The sequence below is a fragment of the Numida meleagris genome, chromosome 1 (assembly GCF_002078875.1).
Source record: "Numida meleagris isolate 19003 breed g44 Domestic line chromosome 1, NumMel1.0, whole genome shotgun sequence".
In the NCBI taxonomy this organism is placed as follows: Eukaryota; Metazoa; Chordata; class Aves; order Galliformes; family Numididae; genus Numida; species Numida meleagris.
The window spans coordinates 137,864,496-137,885,826 of NC_034409.1; the positions used below are offsets into that span (position 1 = coordinate 137,864,496).

The window sequence follows — 21,331 nt, forward strand, 5'->3', positions numbered from 1 at the left end:
AATCACTTGTTGCTAACAAAATAAAAATATACTTTTCAAGAATTAAATTATGGAATACAAATGGAGGTATGTCTGCATCTTTTTGCTAACAGGAAACCATACCTTAGTATTCAGCCTTGTATTCTTCACTAGGAACATTCAAGGTGACACAAATGATTAGCTAAGAGATGCTGATATGCATATTCTATATAAATAGTTAAGCCTTTTGCCCTTCATCTGAGAGATTGTCCATAGCCTACCAAATGCATTTGTGCTATATTTCTAATTTTACCTGAGAAATGGACATGAGGGCAGTTTTATCAGTTTACTTTTTTTTTTTCCTCCCCATCTCAAAGCATAGCTTATCTCTGTGTTTCACAGTTCAGAAGCAAATACCAAGAATGTAAACTTGGGTCAGCAGGAAGCCTCAAGCATTTCCACTAATTAATACCACACACACAAGGTCTTGTACTAGATGATTCCTTACAAGGACTCTATAGCTAACAGCTGTTCAACTCCATCACTCCACCATTCCTCCTCCATCACTTGCCTTTTTTTTCTTTTTTCTTTTTTTAAACAAAGTTCCTCTTATAAAAGGGACAGTTCCTTTAATGAACATATTCAACGTGAAAGGCTTTCTTACAAATCTGTGAAAATAAATCAACTTCCTCTTCTCAAACTAGAAACATACACATATGTACAACAAACACTTGGGAAACATCTATACACAAATGGAGAACTGGTATGGGAAAACATATAATGGTATTAAGTGCAACGAATGCAATAGTATCATAAGAATTTTTGGCAATTTGAAATTATTACTATGATTCTTGCAACGTACTGTCTGAAAATGGCTTTCAGCAGCAGACAGCCATGAGTTGCCATCATACAGACCACAAAACAAAGCAAGTCCTGTCTTGTCAAGCTACAAGTTTCTTCCCCCTTTTCCCTTATCTAAATCCTAAATCCTTACAGCATTTGAATATTTGCATAACTACTTCCTTCCTGTTTTCTTTCAGTGGATTTCATAGCCAATGCAATGACAAACAGAATTATAATAGGTATTCATCCACATGTGGATGTGTCCAGTGTATTAAGCCTATATATTCTTCCTTATGTGGAAAGTGGAAGAAAAGACATTAAGTATGCATATATGATGGTTGCATCTTCTCATACTCTGTGTTTGTAAAACCAGGTATCTTTACATTCTGCAGACACTACGGTGAAAAGATATGGCTTGATAATAAAAAGTAAGGTTTAAATACCATGCACTATGAACAGCTCCTGATTACCATAATCCAAGGCCACACATTTGACATTGACTTAACTGCAGGCCCAAATGTGAACACTTTATTTGTATGGAAGTGCCACATAATCCAGAAGGCTGGAAGGGCACTGGAGGTGTTTTGGGTTAATGTTTTTGTCTGCCTATTTGATCTGTGCAAAGTGGAGTAGAATCCTCTATTACTTAGGAAATTCACATTTAATGAAAAAATACAATAGTGTTTAATGGCAAGCTATGACAACTTCTGAAACAACTACTTATCTGCATTCAGTTTTCAAGTAATCTTTTTTTTTCCTTTTAGCTTTATCACTTGTTTTCAGAAAAAAAAAGCAGTACACACCCATTTATTTTTCTTCTTTATCCCTTATCCCTCCACCTTAATTCAAAAGGATTAGGAAACAGCTGAAGCAATATATCATGGGTGACAGAAGAACCAACAGTGTTTTATAAAACATCACAAAAAGGGAGTGCTATGCCCACAGACTCTCTTGCTATACAAGCACCTCCTCAGTCCTCCCAAACCAAACGGCACCAAAATCCTTTCTCCCAAAAGTCTCTGAAAAAAAAATTACCATTGTACATTTGAGGAGATGGTTTGTCAGGTTCTAAGCTATACACTGTCTACAATGATTTTAAGACTTAGGTTCAAAAGTGTCTATACCTTTCTCGACTGTTTCTAAACAAACCTTAATAACAGGATGACAAAATATACTTACCAGAGTTAGAAGCAAATTCTGGTATGTATGCTTGTTTAAAAAAGAAAAAATAGAAAAGATGATATTGAAGTGTTTATAATAAAATAAGTATCACTACCTGTAATCTTGACAATATGCATGTCCATGCAATAACTAATTCCATGTAAAAAACTGGAGGCATAACTATTAATGCAACAATTCTGGAAAGCAGTTTTATTCAATAAAAGAACTTAAGCACAAGCTTAAAATATTGTGATGCTTTTCTGAATCAGAGCATCATGGTGAAAAAATAAGTTTATTTAAAAATTTCAACCTGAAGGGCAATTGTACAGGTTTGGTGGAAGATTTTCCACAGCCATAAAAATGTCTTGAAGAGGCAAACTCTCAGCTGCAGCAGATGAGCAATTAAATCTGTAGAATAATTCACACAACACACCCCATTAAACTGAGCTAATACCATACAACTTTGGAAAGATTACCTAGGATAAAGCCAAAACCCAACATTCAGTCAGAATCAGGCTCATTCACTCAAAGTACTGCTGGCTCTGATATGGTGAGATACAATCGTAAATAATTTCAGTATAACTAAAGAAAACTCAGTCCTACTGCCGATGCACAGGCTACTTTCACACCGTGTGACAGAATTGCAAAAAAAAAAAAATTGTTTTTATAAGCAAATGAGTAGAAGTGTTAATGTTCTCCAACTAATCTTATGCCTGTTAAATTTAATGTGCTGCTCGTTCTTATTATCCTTACTGTAATGTCTATATATGTAACTAATTGTAATCACTGGTAATTAGATTTATTTATACCTCCAAAAGAAACAAAGGGCACAGACATTTAATTATACCAGCCTAAAACCAAACACAAATAGATACTTTTAACTTTTGTGATGCTCCCTTCCATCACACTGACCACTCCACCTTAGGAAATCCTACCTCAACTACATGGGCTGACAACATCAACAAACAGTTTGCCTGTAAGTTAGTGATCAGAGACTTGGTTGGACAAGAGCCTTAGAAGTTAAATCACGCTGCTCTCTTTTTGAGGATTGCCTTTATCTTTTATGAAGAAATTGCCGGGGCAAAATCCATCAGCCATCATGTTCAGCCACATACAGCTTTATGGGCGATACGATAATACAAACAGTAAACTGAAAACAGGGAAAATGTCTTTTCCTCTTCAGCTGCAGTTTGAAATATACATACGTATGCCTAAAAAATGTGACAACCAAGGATAGTATACCTGTAAGTATACGCTATCATTAATGTTACTGTATATTATTTAGCACATTAAAAGACTTCCCACCTTGCATAATATAAAATTTCAAGGAATAAAACTATCTCATGCATGGCACAATTTAAATAAACTCTAGGAGAAACAACAAATCATTGAGCTAACCATGACTGTCCATAAAGCTCACACATACAGCAGTGAAGCCTCCCATTGTTCTAAACTAAAGCGTTCTGTACTATTCTTGTAGCAAGTTTTTTTTTTTTTTCTTTTAATAGCAACTGTTGTACATATCAAACAAATGGAATATTTGGACAGATATCAAAAAAGTATGAGAAAGACATAAAATGGTTCATTTACAATGCTGCAAATGTAAAAGTTATCTGGAACATCTTAATAAAGCATCAGACCTTTCAAAGTTTAATTTCACTCTTCAGGCAATACAGACATGACATACATTTAAAAATGGGCATTCTTTTACCATTTCTCACAAACCAAGACACAGTGCAGGTATACCCCTACACCAAAGAAGAATATCAGTTATATTATTGTTACATTAGATGATGTTTTTGCCATTTCTTCAGGGGAATGACTCTTTATTACTTCTTTGATGAACTGTTCGAGTGCAGTGAAATATCCCTGGCACTGCCAAGTGTCATTGTGAGTTCCATCAGGAAAAATGGCTAATCTCTTAGTCCGAGCGGGGGATAATTCATAAAGTTGCTTCATCATAACTGGTGGAATTAACTGGTCAGACAACCCAGAGATGAAGAGTGAAGGCATTCTGCACTGAGAGATTTTTCTGTAGGACAGAAACTTATTTTTGTAGCACCATAAAGGAAGGTATCTCATTGGAAAGAAGGAAAACAAAGTGCTGGCCATGTGTGGGATGCTAAGAAAGGTGTTCTCAACCATGATGGCAGAAATCCTATGGGAATTTTCAGAAGCTAAATGAATAGCTACTGCTCCCCCTAAGGAACGGCCAAAGAGAAAAATTTTTGTTTTATCGAGATCAGACCGAGTCATCACATAGTCTAACACAGCCTCAGAATCTATGTACAAGCCTTCTTCACTTGCTTCTCCTTCACTTTTTCCATACCCTCTATAATCAACTAGAATTAAGTTTACTTTCAGGTTTACTAGCATTAACAAAGCATTTGGCAACCTGTGGCCAATGTTGCCTGCATTCCCATGAAAGTAAATGATGGTTGGAGAATATGCTGCATTGTCCCCCGTGTATCTCAGCAGAATAAGATTGAGAAGAACTCCATCTTTGGTTTTGATGAAGATATTTTCATGTGGTATACCAGTAGGCATAGGAACATAAAGGCGTGATGAAGAGGGCTGTTCAGGAAAGTAAAGCAGCATATCCTGGAATTTATATAATATACCTGCTATTGACACAAATATTAGTAAGAGTAGTATGATGCCTCCATACAAGTGGAAAGTTACTATCAAAGGTAAAAGAGAAATACGGCAGAGACCCCAAGACCAGGAAGCCAAAGCTAGTAGCCATCTTTCAACAAAGGTCCAAAGCATCCGTGACTTTTCCATTGTAGTAGTCAGTGATCTTCTACTCCAAGTAGATCCTGTAAAAAATTCAAAAAGAAATATGAATATAGGAGAAAAAGGAATTGATTTAACCTTCTGAAAGTATGAATGCTTTGTTGTACATCATTACACAAAAGCATAAACATTATACTTGGTGGGAAAACCCCTTCCAATTTTTGGAAAGCATTCAGTTCTGAATAACAAGTAGAAAAGCAAACATAGGAAAAAGGCTTTAAAATATTCCCAAATCCCAATTACAGTATTTCAGCAGGCAATATCTAACAGTAGCACTAAAAATTAGTTTACTGGAACCACAAGTTGCATTTTCCCTGATTCATCCCTCTGTCCAAGGCAGAAAACATACACGAGTCTGTAAAAGCTTCTTGTAAGTAATTCCAGAATCCAGGCAACACAAACAAAAATAGCTCTTTGTACACTGCTACTGATTAAGTAACGTTAAGAGCAACATACAGTAAGCCTATGTACTTCACTCTGCAACGAGTCAAGGCTAACAATGCACACAAAGAGAGAGCTATTGTTTAATAGTTGTGTTGCACAACCTCAATCAACTGTGATTACAGAGTAACACATCAACCTAACAGAAGAAAGAAACTCCGCCACAGCAAGATACCACACTGTGCTTAGTTTTGTAACATGCATTTTGCTATTTTTTTTTTTTTTAATTAGTTCTGATTTGTAATGATAGTTGTATGCTATCAGGTCAGTAAGCCACACTGAATTTGTAGCTAAATAGCACGACTGTCATCATACAGGACCACTGAGAACAGTAGCTACCTACATTATTCCCTGACCAATGAAAAGCACAACTGCTGATAAGTCCAAAGAGAAAAGAGACATCACAAACATACAAAGCATAAAATGTCAGTGATGTTCTATGATAAAGGATTAAATCCTATGGATCAAGCAAAAAAAAGTCACCTCTGTAGCCAGTCTTTGCACTTCCCAGATAAGTATGCAAGAAGTTCAGTAAAAAGTGCCATCTTTTATGCAAATGATTACAAGTAAATCAAAAAATAAATGTTACACCTTAAGATTCACATATTTACCAAATGCAACGTGACAAAGTTTTTACACACCCTACCTACTTCAAATATGTAGAAGCGGTGAAATAAAAAATAGCCTAGAGAACAATTATACCAACTTAGTTTTCTCATATTATTTATGAATTCATGCTCAATATCCACATTCATGTATGCACAAACATTGCCTGAAAACGCAAGTCTAACGATCAGTTTAGGACAGAGGATGTTAGATATTTCCATTTCTAACAGAACTTCCTTTTGTCATTGTTAAGCTCAGAAAACATGGGTTAGATGAGTGGACAGCAAGGTGGATAAGGAACTGGTTGACTGACAGAGCTCAGTGATGCGATCAGTGCCACTGAGTCTGGCTGGAGGCCTATAGCTAGTGGTGATCCCCAGGGGTCTGTACTGGGTCCAGTCTCATTCTACTTATTCATCAAGGCACATGAAGGCTGAGAGCAAAGCCTCAGCAAGTTTGCTGATGATACCAAATTGGGTGAAGAGGCAGACACACCGCAGGACTGCACTGCCATTCCGAGAGACCTGAACAAGCTGGAGAGCTGAGGGGAGAAGACCATCATGACATTCAACAAGGGCAAAAGCAGGATACTATACATGGGGAGGAAGAACCCCCCCCATGTACCGGTACAGGCTGGAGGCTGATTCTGTGGAAAAGCAGCCCTGCACAGAAGGACCTGGGAGTCCTGGTGGACAGCAGGCTGACCATGAGCCAGCAGCGTGCCCTTGTGGTCAAGAGGGCCAATGGTATCCTGGGGCACATTAGAGAGAGTGTTGCCAGCAGGCTGAAGGAGGTTCTCTTTCCCCTCTACTCAGCCCTGATGAGGCGACAACTGGAGTACTGTGTGCAATTCTGGGTTCCCCAGTAGAAGAAAGACATGGAGCTCCTAGAGCAAGTCCAGCAAAGGGTTACAAAGATGATTAAGTGGCTGGAGTATCTCTTGTATGAGGAAAGGCTGAGTGACCTAGGCCAGTTTAGCCTGGAGAAGAAAAGACTGAGAGGGGATCTTATTAATGTGTACAAATATCTTAAGGAAGGCTATCAACAGGATGAGTTCGGGGTGTTTTCTGTGGTGCCTGACAACAGGACAAGATGCAGTAGGCTCAAACTGAAACACAGGAAGTTCCATCTGCACATGAGAAAAAATTTATTTACTTTGAAAAGAGACAGAGCACTGGAACAGGCTGCTCAGAGAGGTTGTGGAGTTTCCTTCTCTGGAGATACTCAAAACCTGCCTGGATGTGATCTCCTGGACAAAGTGTTCTAGGTCTAGGTGACCCTGCTTCAAGCACGAGGGTTGGACTAGATGATCCCAAATGGTCCCTTCCAGCTTCAACCATTCTGTGATTCTGTAAGTGGACAAACATTTCCTGCATTGAATTAGAAGACTGAGAAGATCAGTAGCATTGATAACAACACAATAAAAACACCCCTCCTACACACCTCCTACTCTATTTTGCTTTCTTGCAAAATGAAATAGGGTCCTAAAAAGCTTTCTCAACAAGATGCGCACAAAAGAGGAATAAAAATGACTAATAAAAAGAGAGGTCAAAAAATGTTCCATAAGACAATTAGGTATTTTGCAGATGGCTATTCCATATACACTAAGGATTGATATCTGGAAATAGGTAAGTTATAAAACCAGCTGTGAGTACATTAGCTTCATTTCTGCATAGCTTCCTATTTTAATTTCTGTAAGATAATACTACCACAGTGCTATACTACTGAAATACTGCTGCTGTACTTTGCTACTGGAGTAGAAAATTTATGCACCGGACAACTAGAACTCAACATAATGTTGTATTACCAAAGTGCTATTACATTTCATTAAACAAAATGACTACTACATTATTAAAATATTTATGTGAAACAAGACGATTTCATAAATCAAGCCTTGCTACCAGAAACCGAATTCAACGAATACTCAAAGGATCAACTCCAAATGTGTAACCTACCTTCAGATTTTCTTCAGATTATATAAACCAAGCTCTTCTGCTTTTTTCTTAGTCGCAATTATGATTAGAATTTTGTCTATCATCTAATTGCTTCAAAATTCCCTCCTGTCTTTCTGATAAAGCTGCATAAGAAAAGCTATCTTTTGTGAAAGACCATGTTTCCCTGAAGCTTTTTTGATTATGCTTGTACACTTAAGGAACAAGCAGAAGACAGAATTCAAATACTAAGTTGTATAGCAGAAACCTTTAACACAGAAGAACAGAAATGTGGCACAGGTCAACACTAAGAACTACCTGAAATTAAGACATAGCCAAAAGACTGCTGTGCCTCAAACAATGCATCTTGTTTAAAGACCATTAAAGACCAGTTCAGTTTACAAAGCTACAAACTGCGTTGCATCTCAAAACAGAAGTGAAATTTGAGTCGCAGTCTTATCCATCTATCTTCACTGCTGAAGCCAGAGTACAGGAATTACTGCCACAGACAGACCTTCATGTTTTATTAGATGAGCTCCACATCCCAGTAACTACCCAGAATATAAATCAATCATCATAATAAAAATTCTGAGAAAAAATGGTCTTAATGACTAAGATGTATAAATAGTATTCTGCTGTGCCCTAATGCTAGTCTGAAATGGTTAATATCATTATCAACTAAGTCCATAAAAACTTTTGAACAATTATGCACTCATTTTGAACAGCAGATGAAGTTATCCTTGTATTTGCCACAGATTTAGTCATATTTTTGGTCTTTTTCTACATTTTTAATACTGAAAAAGCTATCTTACACACTAATCACATTATAAAACATTTACCTTTGGATGTGACGATTTTCCATGCTTCATCTCTGCCTGAAAGACAATTTCATTTGGGAACTTTGAGTAAAATTCCTTTTTGCGTTACACACAATCAATGTTTTTATTTGATTACTTGAAAGAAGTTTAAGGAGTGCTGACAGCCAGTACTCTCAGAAGTTATGCACATGACTCACTGATGAAGCCATGCATACCATATTCAAGCTCTTGCACAAAAAAGAGCTGATAAACTTGAAAATATCATTTTATAATGTAATTTGAGAACCACTCTGAAATGTCTTGGACTACATATATCATACACAGTATAAAGCATGTATAGCATATAATAATAAACTTATAGTAAATTTTCAGTGCCTCCTAAACTTAACCTTTAGTCAGAATATGAACAGCAGCATTCAGATATTTTATATCTAATCTCTCTTTAAAGAGCTTCAAAAATGTTAACTTTTAGCAATCACTGCAGCCCTTAGGGTTTCATTATGGTTTTGAAACAGAGGCTTTTTTATTTTTTAAGAATATAGAGAGAAATCTGAAGATACCTGTTCTGTCCTACTGTACTTCCATCCTCCACACTCCACCTCCTCCAGACAAATTTTACACAAGTTTGACATTTACTCGTACTCCTCCCAAAGGCTTCCATAAGTAGAAACACTGAGTCCACAACTATCAAAATACAGACCCAGAGGAAGAACTAGACTGGAAAAAAAACCTACAAGAAGTTTAATAACGATGTGAAAATTGCACCCTCTCAGTACTAGAAATCTTACAGATGAAATCTCTCAGAAACAAAGCAGCTACTCTCACTCGAGCCAAAAGCAGAGCGTGCATAATGCAGCATCAGACACTTAAGGGCTGTTGTTTTGGAACCAGAAAGCCACTTTTCCTGCAAGAGTACGCTTCCATAGCTCTGCATAAAGCGGTGCACGCTCATGATTGAAAATGTTACCCTCTTAATCTCCATTATGCTCTTCACCCACGCACAACTGTGACAAATCCTCATGACTCTTACAGGTATATCTTAAGTAATGGTGGCATTGTGTTAAGAAAACAAGTGCAGCAGCAAAAACGAGGGCTGTTACTGTCTTAGAGCCTTAGCATTCTAGCGACTATGTGCTCTTAAAACATACCATTTCCATTTTTACAGCCCGTTCAGTCTTTTCCATCTATTCCCATATCACGCTAAGGTGAGAGAAGCCGTCATCTCTTGCCCTGCCTTCTGCAAACACCCCCGCGCGTAGGGGCTGCGTCACACTGAAACTAACGAGGCCGAGGGGGGACACGCCGCAGCCTCCGTTAGCCCGGGGCCGGGAGAAAGCCACACGAAAGAGCTTCCCTGAGCCGCTTGGACAGACGCTCGGGGTCGGCCGAGCGGAGCCGCGTCCACCCACGGCACGGGCGCCGGCTCCCAGCGCCCCCGCGGCCTCGCGTGGCGGAGACCCGGATGGGCCCCGCCGCCCGGCGCCCACCCCCCAGCGGGGCATGCAGGAAGGGACCAGACCCACCCGCCTCATCGTCCCGCGGTGACCGCCGCCGGCGGAGCCTCAGCCGAGTGCGGCCCCAAAGCGCAACTTCAACTCCGTTCCTGCCAAGCCAGGAAGGCACCGTCCGTAACTCCCGCTTCCGGGTCAGGCAGCTTCCACTTCCGGGTCAAGCAGCGCCGCTTCTCTTTCCGCTTTCTCCTTTCTGTCGGGCCCTCCCGCCCCGCCGCGGCTTTCCCGCAGCAGCGCTCATTGCGCAGGCGCAGGCAGTGCCCTGGCGGCCTCCGCGCGGGCGGAGACGCGGGGCCCGGTGGTTGCGCGGCCCGTGACGCCGTCGCCCCGCTCCGCCCCTTCCGGAGCAGAGGGGGGGAAGGCTGAGTGCAGCGGTGCCGGGCTTCGAGCTTCACTGACTCCGCGTAAGTCTGGCTGGGGCTGGCGGTGCGCGGCGGTTCCTTTTCTTTCCGTCTCACCCACCCCTGTTCCCCTCCACCGCCGCTCTCGGGAGGGACGGCCGGTGCAGGTGGGCTTCATCGTGACCATGGCAACGGTGTGATGGTGGCTGTGGGCCTGCCCACGGCAGGGGCATCTATGAAGGGGCACATCCTGTATTTATTTAATTTTCCCTCGAGATAGAATAATATGCAGGCATCTCCTTCCTCTACAAACGTGTGTATTTTTCTGTTTTAGTGGAAAACGAACCCGGATGGCTTCTGCACCTGCGTCACAGCCTTCTCCGAAGAGAACAGTGGCCTCGCACGTGCCTTTTGCGGATCTGTGTTCCACCCTGGAGAGAATGCAGACGTGTAAATCGCGTCCGGAGAAAACCAAGTACTTCAAGGATTTCTTAGATTCCTGGAGGAAATTCCACGATGCTCTCCATCAAAAAGACAAAGATGTCACAGATTCTTTCTATCCTGCTATGCGGCTTATTCTTCCTCAGCTGGAAAGGGAAAGGATGGCATATGGAATTAAGGAAACCATGCTTGCAAAGCTGTACATCGAACTGCTTAATTTACCAAAAGATGGAAAGGATGCTGTGAAGCTTTTAAATTACAGAACGCCCACTGGTTCACGTGGAGATGCTGGAGACTTTGCAATGATTGCATACTTTGTGTTAAAACCCCGGAGCCCTAAGCGAGGCAGGCTGACAGTAGAGCAGGTCAATGAACTGCTGGATGCCATCACAAACAACAATGCTGCTAAAAACAAGGGACTGGTGAAGAAAAGCCTTCTTCAGTTAATTACCCAGAGCACAGCGCTCGAGCAAAAGTGGCTCATCCGGATGATTATAAAGGATCTAAAACTTGGTGTTAGTCAACAAACTATATTTTCAATTTTTCATCCCGATGCTGCTGAATTACACAACGTCACAACGGATTTGGAAAAAGTTTGTAGGCAGCTGCACGACCCCTCTGTCTCGCTCAGTGATGTTTCTATCATGTTATTTTCTGCATTTAAACCAATGCTCGCTGCTATTGCTGATGTCCAGCAAATTGAGAAGCAGATGAATAACCAGGTATTCTACATAGAAACTAAACTGGATGGTGAACGTATGCAGATGCACAAAGATGGTGATGTGTATAAATATTTTTCCAGAAACGGGTTTGACTATACTCAGCAGTTTGGTGCTTCCCCCCTTGATGGCTCATTAACACCATTTATTCATAGTGTATTTAAAAGCGACATACAAAATTGCATTCTTGATGGTGAAATGATGGCTTACAATCCCGAAACACAAACCTTTATGCAAAAAGGAAACAAATTTGACATTAAAAGAATGGTGGAGGACTCTGATTTGCAGACCTGCTTCTGTGTGTTCGATGTATTAATGATTAATGATCAGAAGTTGGGTCACGAAGCCCTGAGCAAAAGATACAAGATCTTAAGTAACGTATTTACCCCAGTAACAGGCAGGATACATGTTGTACATAAAAAAAGTGCCAGGACAAGAAAAGAAGTAATTGATGCTTTAAATGAAGCAATAGATAACAGAGAGGAAGGGATTATGGTAAAAGATCCCACATCCACCTACAAGCCCGACAAACGTGGGGAAGGCTGGTTAAAAATCAAGCCGGAATATGTCAATGGGCTAATGGATGAGCTAGATCTTCTTATTGTTGGTGGCTACTGGGGAAAAGGCTCACGTGGTGGAATGATGTCTCATTTTCTCTGTGCTATTGCGGAGACTCCAGCTCCAAATGAAAAACCTACTGTTTTCCACTCTATTTGTCGTGTTGGCTCTGGCTATACTATGAAGGAATTATATGATCTGGGTTTGAAACTGGCTAAATACTGGAAGCCTTACAATAGGAAGGACCCTCCCTGTAACATTTTGTGTGGCACTGAAAAACCTGAAATGTACATTGAACCTTGCAACTCCGTCATAGTTCAGATCAAGGCAGCTGAGATTGTTAACAGTGATATGTACAAAACTGACTGTACTTTGAGATTCCCCCGAATTGAGAAAATAAGAGAGGACAAAGAATGGTATGAATGCATGACTTTGGACATGCTAGAACATCTCAGAAGCAGAGCAGAAGGGAAGCTGGCATCCAAGCACCTTTATATTGATGAATATGATGAGCCACAAGAGAAGAAAAAGAAAACTGTACCAAAGGTGAAGAAGGTAATTGGAATAGCTGAACAGTTTAAAGCTCCTGATCTTTCTAATGTCAACAAAGTTTCCAGTGTGTTTGAGGATGTAGAGTTTTGTGTTCTGACGGGAACAGGAAGATACTCCAAGTCTGAACTGGAAAGCAGAATAGCTGAATGTGGGGGCAGTGTGGTACAGAACCCTGGACCTGACACTTACTGTGTCATTGTAGGAGCTGAGAATGTCAGAGTTAAAAACATCATTGCTTCCAACAAATATGATGTGGTGAAAGCAGAGTGGCTTCTTCAGTGTTTTCAGTCCAAAATGCTGGTACCTTGGCAGCCAGCCTTTATGATTCACATGTCTCCTGACACGAGAGAACATTTTGCTCGTGAGTATGATTGCTATGGAGACAGCTACACAGCAGATACAGATGTTGCACAACTCAAGGAAGTGTTCTCAAGAGTGAAGGATAATAAGAAGATGCCTTTGGACTTGATTGCTGAGTTAGAAGAACGTTATTCATGGAACAGCTGTCAACTGTGTATATTCAGAGGAAACACTATTTATGTGGACTATTATGCTATTGTTAATGAACCCAGTACCAAAATCCATGGCACAAGACTATCAATTAGAGCTTTGGAGCTCCGTTTTTATGGTGCAAAAGTAGTTCCTCTCCTTGAGGAGGGTGTGTCCCATGTTGTTGTAGGAGAAGATCGTTCCCGGGTAAAAGAGATGAAAGCTCTCAGGAGAATGTTTGGGAAAAAATTTAAAATTGTATCTGAGCTGTGGGTAACAGAGTCAGTGAAAGAAGGAGTCCCAAAGAATGAAAATCAGTTCTTAATTTAAAGTCGGTTTTAACCTTACAGTAAAAGTAATCTTGTGGTCACGATTGAGCTCGGATATTACGAGCTTGTCTTAAATTTTCTTTGTGTTTTTATATCTGTTTAAACCTGTGGGTGAAGAATAACGCTATTTTTGAAATTAAAGGAAGGCTTGTAGCTATACCGTTGTGGAAGCAAGAGTATGCAAAGCTATGCTAGAGAGGGAGAAAAAGCCACAAGATAAGTAATATAAGCCTTTTACTTCAACAACGGGTCTCAGGGGAGATCTAGTCTTTTAGTTAAGAAATTCCTAGTTATTATTAATGCTTGCCTCTTGTTCAAAATGGAGACAATAATTCACTGTCTTATGGAAATTTTACTATTTATTTAGTGATTTATAGTGAGATTCATATTTTTTTAAAAAGTATATGATATATACTTCGTATGGTATGTAACTGAATAATTTATAAGCTTTCTTTGTACTGTTTTACTTTGTTTACATTGGTTTTAGTATTAAGTTCCGTGCAACCTCAGTAGCACTTTGGTTTTAGGATATTGCATTGATCCGATGTTTCTTTGCATAAATAAACACTGTAAAATAGAACTTAAACTTCATATTGAGGTGCTAATAAATTAATACTTACGTGTATATGTCTAAACTACAAATTGGTTACTTAACTGTAATTATATCTTTTGTCCATTGCAGTTCAAGTTAAACCACCAACCATGACATGACCAGGCTTTTACACTTTCAAAAAATTTTCATATGCTTTTTCAGTAACGTGCAATGAATTTCCAAATATTTACTTGAATATATATATTTTTAATTATTAAATAAAATACATTTTAAGTCTTCCTGTTGTTTGTTTATTTATTTGAGAAGTAACTCTTGAAAAATATGAAGTACTAGTAATGTTTTTCCTCTTCTTGCTAAGCCATGCAAGGCTGGGGAATGTAAATCTAATAACTTCTCAACAAACTTCATAGTCTTCCTTCTGACTCCCACAGCATATTAACAGCGGGTTTCTTTTTCACAAAAATAAATAAAAAATATCCTGTGGGCTCAGTATGCTGGTTTAGTTCATGTCTCATTTTGTGTTTTGCCTCAATTGTAATTAAGGCTAGAAATTAGTTTAGAAATTAGTTGTTATTCATGCATATTTATATGTAGCATGATAGCATACTGGATAATGTCAAACAATTTAGTTGGTGTGTTTTTCTTCTTTCAGTTACTGTTTTGCAAGTTTACATTAAAATGTTTAACAAATTCTGTTCTTCATATATCACTGTGATAAAGGAATCTTTAGGTGATCCTTAGGGATCTTTCTTGTATGGACACTTTGGTGGGTGGACTGTCTTGATCTGTAGGTGAGGTGTATATGTGTAGAATATAGGCTGGGGGAGGACACGGCAGAATCATTTCTCATGGCAGAATAGTGACTACCAGAAAAGGTCAAGAAGGTGTGAAGAATTTTGTGGGTCTGCTTAGTTTTAAGAAAATTCTGAGAAACAGTTGGAGACTGGAAATGATTCAAGAAGTAAGAATGCTTGTTCCAGGCACTAAAGCTTTTCCTAAGAAGTCAAATTAATTTAAGGAGGTATGCAGAGGATTTCTGGCACGGTGTCTAAGGAGGAATGAATATAAGACAAGATCTGTAGGTAGTGGTATGAACTGAGATAGACCAGTAAAGGTGTTTGTATACCAAAAAACCTGTCTCCTGTCTATTCTGTTTGGAACATAATAAAACAAAAAAGAATAAAAAATACATATATAAAACTAGCCATGTTACTAGCTAATCATCATCCATCAAAAACAGCGTTCAAGAGAGGAAAAGCTGGAATCAAAATGCTGAAACATTTGCCTGCTGTTTGAACTTCCTGAACACCTAATCTGATTACAAAACATCTTGTGTACTTCCACTGCATTAAATACTCCCATTTCCTTAATTAGTTAGATCTTTGAAAACAGGGATTTTGTAGGTGATTTTTTTTTTGCTTCTTTACATCTTGTGTAAAATGGATTTTATTCTTTTTTAACTAAATTGCCTTGAAAGCTAACCTTCCAGTTTACACTGAAATACGAAGCTTATTTTAGGTGATGATGGTGGTTGTGAAGAAGTGGAGGAAGAACAGAGCTGAGAAGAAAGAGCTGTAAATCTTACGCTTTCAGAAAAGTAGAGAAAAGTCTGGTATAGTTCCTATGCACTGGCACTTTTCAAAAATGCTATCAGTGAAAGAGAAGGGAGAAGACAGCAACATTCAGGACCTGCTGGACCTCTCCTACTATTAAAGGAGAAAGTAAGAAGCCGCAGTCTTAAGTAATTGACATTCAGAAGGCATTGGAATATGATTCTGGCAACAGTTACTTATTTCTTGTATAATTTACTAATTCCATGAATACTTGGAGTATACCTGCCTTGATAAGTCTATGAATAAGTTTAAACCTAAAAATATGAGTAAGAATGTTTCGCTTTTTATGGGAGGGGGAGGATTGCTTTCCAGAAAGTTGTTAGTCTGTGTCGCAATGGCAGAACAAGAAAGCCTTCACTAGCTATTAGATGTTTACACATTAGGACGGCTTCTCAGTCCTCTGACTTCATGTTTCATGTTCTTGTTCCTGTACACTGAAAATAACTAACTGACATTTCTGCCATTTTGAGGGGCTTTAAAAATACATTTCTTGCATCTGCAGATAAGACTTAAAATACAGAGTCTTGTAAAATACCATACTATTAATGGCTTAATTATCTGTTGATGACCCAGAAGTTAATAACACCGAAGGTAATGATGTATACACAATAGATTGCAAGCAGCTGAGTGTTGAAGATGTATGATCCTAGCAATTTCACATTTAAAATATTGCAAGTAATAACACTGGAGAAGCTCAATTGCATGGATGAAAAAAAGCTTACCTCTCTTTGTACTACTGCTGAGCTGTGGTGTTACAATAGCTTTGGGTCTATTTATGCAACTCTTAATTTAGTTAATATCAGAACCAAATTCCTCCATTTTCCTCCTGCTCTTAAGAAGATAAATTGCTGAAGAAAGGCAGGAAGTTGTAGTTAGTCAACACAAGAGACTATTTTCATATATGCTTTTCTTCACACACACTGCATGACATGATCACTAGCTAATTAAATGATTAATTAGCTAGGAGGCTATAAATAGTGTTGCATAAAATATGATAAAAAAACATTATTATTCAAACAGTTAAAGAAAGCTGTCCTCTCTTAGTTAATCAATTCATATTTTCTTTACTTCTGAAGAACAGGGCTGATTCATGTATTTAACCAGTGTAGCTAAGTGACTGTCAACTTATTTTGATACTTGGCATGCACCAATGATAACTTCCAAGGGAAGTACCAACCACACATGAGTAGGATTTCTGATGTACCAGAACTTCACAGGTTGGAAAGGAACAACAACAAACCTGCATGGTGCCTGTTGATCGATTTTCACTAACTCTTCACAGAAACAGTACATCTGCTTGTTCTGAGTCTGTTTAAAAACCTTGGAAAAGCAGAAGGTCCATTTATTCAAGTGAAAAGCAATCAGTCAAAATCTCTTAGTCTGTCAGCTATGGCAAATGACAGATAAGGTGTATAACTCCCATGACAGCACCCCAATTTAATGATCTGGTGACAGGTTTTAAAAATCTCTTTAGTTTTCTAGTGAGGTTGGCACACTTTTTTGCAACAATCAGTTTCGATCTTTCTGCAGAAAAAGCTGAGTCATTTAATCATTTCAATCCATAGGTAATTTCAGAATTTTGACTTCTTTCAAAAGAGGGCTTGAAGTTGTAGGTTATAAAATTTCCTGTGAAGGAGAAAAAAATGTTCACTTGAAGGTGACTTGAGAAATTCCTGGTAACAGTCAGTTAAACCGAGCAGAAAACATCTGCAGCTGGTAACAGCTGTTGTACCACATTGCAGTGGATGGGCCTATAAAATTTTACTGTACTGCTTTTTGCTATGAGTGCGTACAAATGAGGGAACAGTCTGTAAGTTTGAATTATAATATCAAAAGAATAGTAAAGATAGAGTTGGCACATAGATTTCAGATGTTTCTCCATGTTACTTTCCAGAAGTATGAAAATTAAGAGGTGTCTGTCCTCAAATTATTTTCTTTTAGATGAAATATATTTAGCATTTAATTGGGAACTTTTCAACTGATGTAACTTTTCCTTTCTTTGTAATTTTTAAGAAAATTTATTCTGAAAGAACATAAGGGATGATTTCAAGTATTCTTTATTTTTTCTCACTAAGCATGCAGAAAGATGTAGAATGCCCATGTGTGTGATTTTATTTGGAAACTGATGTAACAATAATATTTCAGCACACACATTCAAATATTAGTGATAAAATATATTTAAATCCATTATCCTGTTAATGCTGCAGATAGAGAAACCATGTAGTATTACGAAATTAGAGTTCAATTTTCTCCTGTGTCATGTATTGTAAACAAAGTAAAATAGTTTTCTGGACTTTAATCTCAAGAAGAAAAATGATTGTTACACACAAAATGAGTGCATATGTTGTGAGTTCTCATGTGTTCTCTCCTGTTTATGAGATTCCCTCAAGTACTGAAAGGCCACAATGAGGTCTCCCTGAAGCCTTCTCTTCTCCAGGATGAACAAGCCCAGCTTCCTCAACCTTTCTTTATAGGAGAGGTGCTCCAGCCCTCTGATCATCTTCATGGCCCTCCTGTGAACCCTCTGCAATAGCGCTACATCCTTCTTTTGCTGGGGGCCACAGACCTGGATGCAGTACTCCAGGATACATGTTTAAATGTGAGAGAACAGAAGAGCTTTCATAGCTGCATCAGTTTTGAAGGTGAAAAGAATTTCATTAACTGCTTGCCCAGCCTTGATCCAGAGTTGCTTAAGTAAAAGCTTCATTCTTGCTCTGGTAGACTTCAAAATCGCGTTCAGAGCTTAAGTCCACAGTGCCAATCCCTGCAAAGTAGTGGGACGTAGAGAAGAGGCAGGCGTCTTCTGAGTTCTTGCACTGGGTGACTTAAAAGCATGCCTTGCCTCAGCAGGCTTTCCTGCAGCAGCACGTAGGTGCAAAGTGTATTTCAATCTTGTTTTTTCAGCTTCCAGTTCTCACACCTGCAATTAAGGTGCTTCTGGTTAACCACTGAGAAGCCAAAATGTGTAACGTTGTGGTCAAAGGCAGATGGATAGATGCTCTGTGTGTATGCATAGATATGCGTAAGCAAGGAAAAGACAGTAACAGACATCTCATTTTATGTTTTGTGGTCGCTTTTTTTCTTGCCTGTTCTCCCACAGCCTCTCCCCAGCCTTAGTCTCTTCTGACTGCCACGTTACAGATTTTGAATACCAGGCTGTGTACTGCCAGGCACAATGATTTTATTGTCAAAAGCCAGCTTGAGTACTTCTGTGTTACACTTCAGTTCTTTATATGAACATTCTCATGTATTATTAGAATAGATGTAGTTAAATCTGTCATGGAATTATTATTTTTTTTAGTTAAAATCCTTGAGTGCTACTGAGGTAATAAAAAAGATTTAAACAGTGACTACAGCCAACAAGCTAAAGATTATCTAAGGCAAAAAAAATATGAATATGACAGCTCTCACAGTAAAACCTCTGAACAGGATTGCCTGAACAGAATACAAATAAACAATTTTGTTAATTCCATCTAGTTGTAAGTGAAGCACAGCACGTGCTTTGTAAAACAGTGTGGCACAGTGGTACAAGAGCAGCCAGGACAGAAAAGTGTGATCATATGCATTAGCAAATTTCATAAATTAAAGACATAAGAGAAACAAAAACATAATTTTACTCAAATTTTCTTTTCTCACACTTATGCAGTAAGTCTGTAAGCACTTCTTCTATGCTGATATCTGTAAATTCTTCTGCTTGAAGTGGTTTATAACCGACTGCTGTGGAGATGTCATGTGGATTTCTGGAAGACAGTAGATGGCATCTGAGGTGCAGTGTAGGTAACACTTAAACTATTGGAGGTTTAAATATTTTATTTTTTAGTAATTGAGGGATATAAAGTGACATCTTTGTACTAGAAAGAGAACCGGTACTTAAAAATATAAGGATATAGGGGAAAGATTCTATTGTATATGTTTTGGATAATCTGCCTTCTTAACTTGTATTTTTGGCAAAAGTGGCCAATTCAAAAATTCAAAACTGTGCTTATATTTTGCTTTAAAATGCATTACTTTTTAGTGAAAAATGCATTTAGAATTACACAATATTTGTCTTGACATGCATGAATGTATTTGCTTTGTGGTGGGTCATTCTTTATGAATTCTGGAGTGGCTTACACAATTCTGTGGTCATGTCAGGTACTGGAACTAGTGGAGGCTGCCCAGGGCTGGAGCATGGCTCTGCTGTGGCCCTGCTCTGGATTGCTGCTGCTGCTGCTTGCTTGTCTGTCCAGTATGAGTGAGCTCCAGGGATTGCAGGGCAGGAAGAGGAAATCTAAAACTCTTATTTCCTAAAATAAATTATCCAAAACCTGCTAGAGTACAGGTAAATGTGCATACTATCTATATGCTTATCTCTATCTAGACACAATATTTATATATTTATATGGTGCTTCTGATAGCTCCCTTCTGCCTCATTTTTTTCTTCCTTATCCTCTAAAAACACTGAGGAATATGTTTAGAGGTGGATGAGAAAGCAAGATGATAAGAATATGTGCTAAGATGTCTTAATATTGGTACATACAGACTACTCCAGACTTAACTTTGCTCCTACCCCAAACCAGACTTGCTGGTACTGTCTAGATCATAGAATCATAGAATAATTAAAGTTGGAAAAGATCACTAAGATCACCTAGTCCAGCCACCAACCCATCCCCACCATGCCCAATAACCATGTCCCTCAGTGCCACATCCACATGTTTTTTAACGCCTCCAGGGACTGTGACTCTGCCACCTCCCTGGGCAGCCTATACCAATGCCTCACCACTCCTTCTGAGAAGAAATGTTTCCTAATATTCAACCTGAACCTCTCCTGGCACAGCTCAAGGCCATTACCACTCATCTTATCACTGTTACCTGGTAGAAGAGGCTGACCCCCAGCCTGCCACCACCTCCTTTCAGGTGGTTGTTGAGAGCGATAAGGTCTCCCCTGAGCCTCCTCTTCTCCGGACTAAACAATCCCAGCTCCCTCAGCCATTCCTCATAAGACCTGTGCTCCAGACCCTTCATTGGCAAAGGCGTGCCTTACATGTAGGCCTCTTCCCTTCTGCCAGGAAAAGGAGACTGGAAGTTTTACTTGGTGAACAGAAAGAAAAAGTTGCCAGGACTAGGCTCAGGCTGTGTGGCCACTTCTTGCAGCTTGTTGCTCCTGGTAAACAGGAGTGGCTTCCAGTTATGACTCTCTAATCTGTAATATCAGCCAGCAGCTAAGTGTGGTCTGCCCTGGGAGAACTGTGAAGTGACTGGAACAGAGGGAAGCAGTTTTTTCAGATCTGAATGGCAAGTGGAAAGTTACTGAGCAGCAAGCCACCTGATAATGGAGGCCATATTTCTTGTTCATACAGTTAACTTCTTTATCTCTTGCAGCAGACTGGCCACGTGAAAGCTGTACCTATAGCCCTGACCAGGCCCTTTTGGCCTGTGCTTCACCACTGTTTTGGAGAACACTATTTAGTCCAGCCAAAACTGCCAGGGACTATGCTAACAGTTACTGCTATGGACAGCAGCATGCTAGTGGCAAGCCTCTGCCCTGGCTCTACCTAGCACAGGTTTTGTGGCCAGACTAAAGTAAGCTTGGGCTGAAGGAACCAAGCAGAAAGGAGTCCTGGAACCATGAAATACCCATGCTGAATCCCAGATTGTGTTCAGGAGCAGAGAAGAACCGTGGGAAGCACCA

General features: G+C 39.3%; 2 protein-coding genes across 10 annotated transcripts; one reads left to right on the top strand and one right to left on the bottom strand.

Moving 5' to 3' along the window:
• On the bottom strand, positions 276-10,215 carry ABHD13 (abhydrolase domain containing 13). 9 transcript variants are annotated; one of them, XM_021415495.1, is made up of 5 exons: positions 10,078-10,215; positions 9,115-9,271; positions 8,576-8,611; positions 6,961-7,154; positions 280-4,781 (listed from the first exon to the last, which is right to left on the bottom strand). In XM_021415495.1, the coding sequence occupies exons 3-5, from the start codon at positions 8,596-8,598 to the stop codon at positions 3,733-3,735; spliced, it is 1,266 nt and encodes a 421-aa protein (XP_021271170.1). In that variant the 5' UTR covers positions 8,599-8,611; positions 9,115-9,271; positions 10,078-10,215; the 3' UTR covers positions 280-3,732. The 9 variants fall into 9 exon arrangements, with proteins under 9 accessions (XP_021271180.1, XP_021271208.1, XP_021271225.1 ...); XM_021415485.1 differs by having other exon boundaries at positions 9,115-9,284; positions 10,078-10,210; XM_021415505.1 differs by lacking the exons at positions 9,115-9,271; positions 10,078-10,215 and adding an exon at positions 9,703-10,000 and having other exon boundaries at positions 276-4,781.
• On the top strand, positions 10,329-14,323 carry LIG4 (DNA ligase 4). Its single transcript, XM_021415464.1, has 2 exons — positions 10,329-10,469; positions 10,741-14,323. The coding sequence occupies exon 2, from the start codon at positions 10,757-10,759 to the stop codon at positions 13,493-13,495; it is 2,739 nt and encodes a 912-aa protein (XP_021271139.1). The 5' UTR covers positions 10,329-10,469; positions 10,741-10,756; the 3' UTR covers positions 13,496-14,323.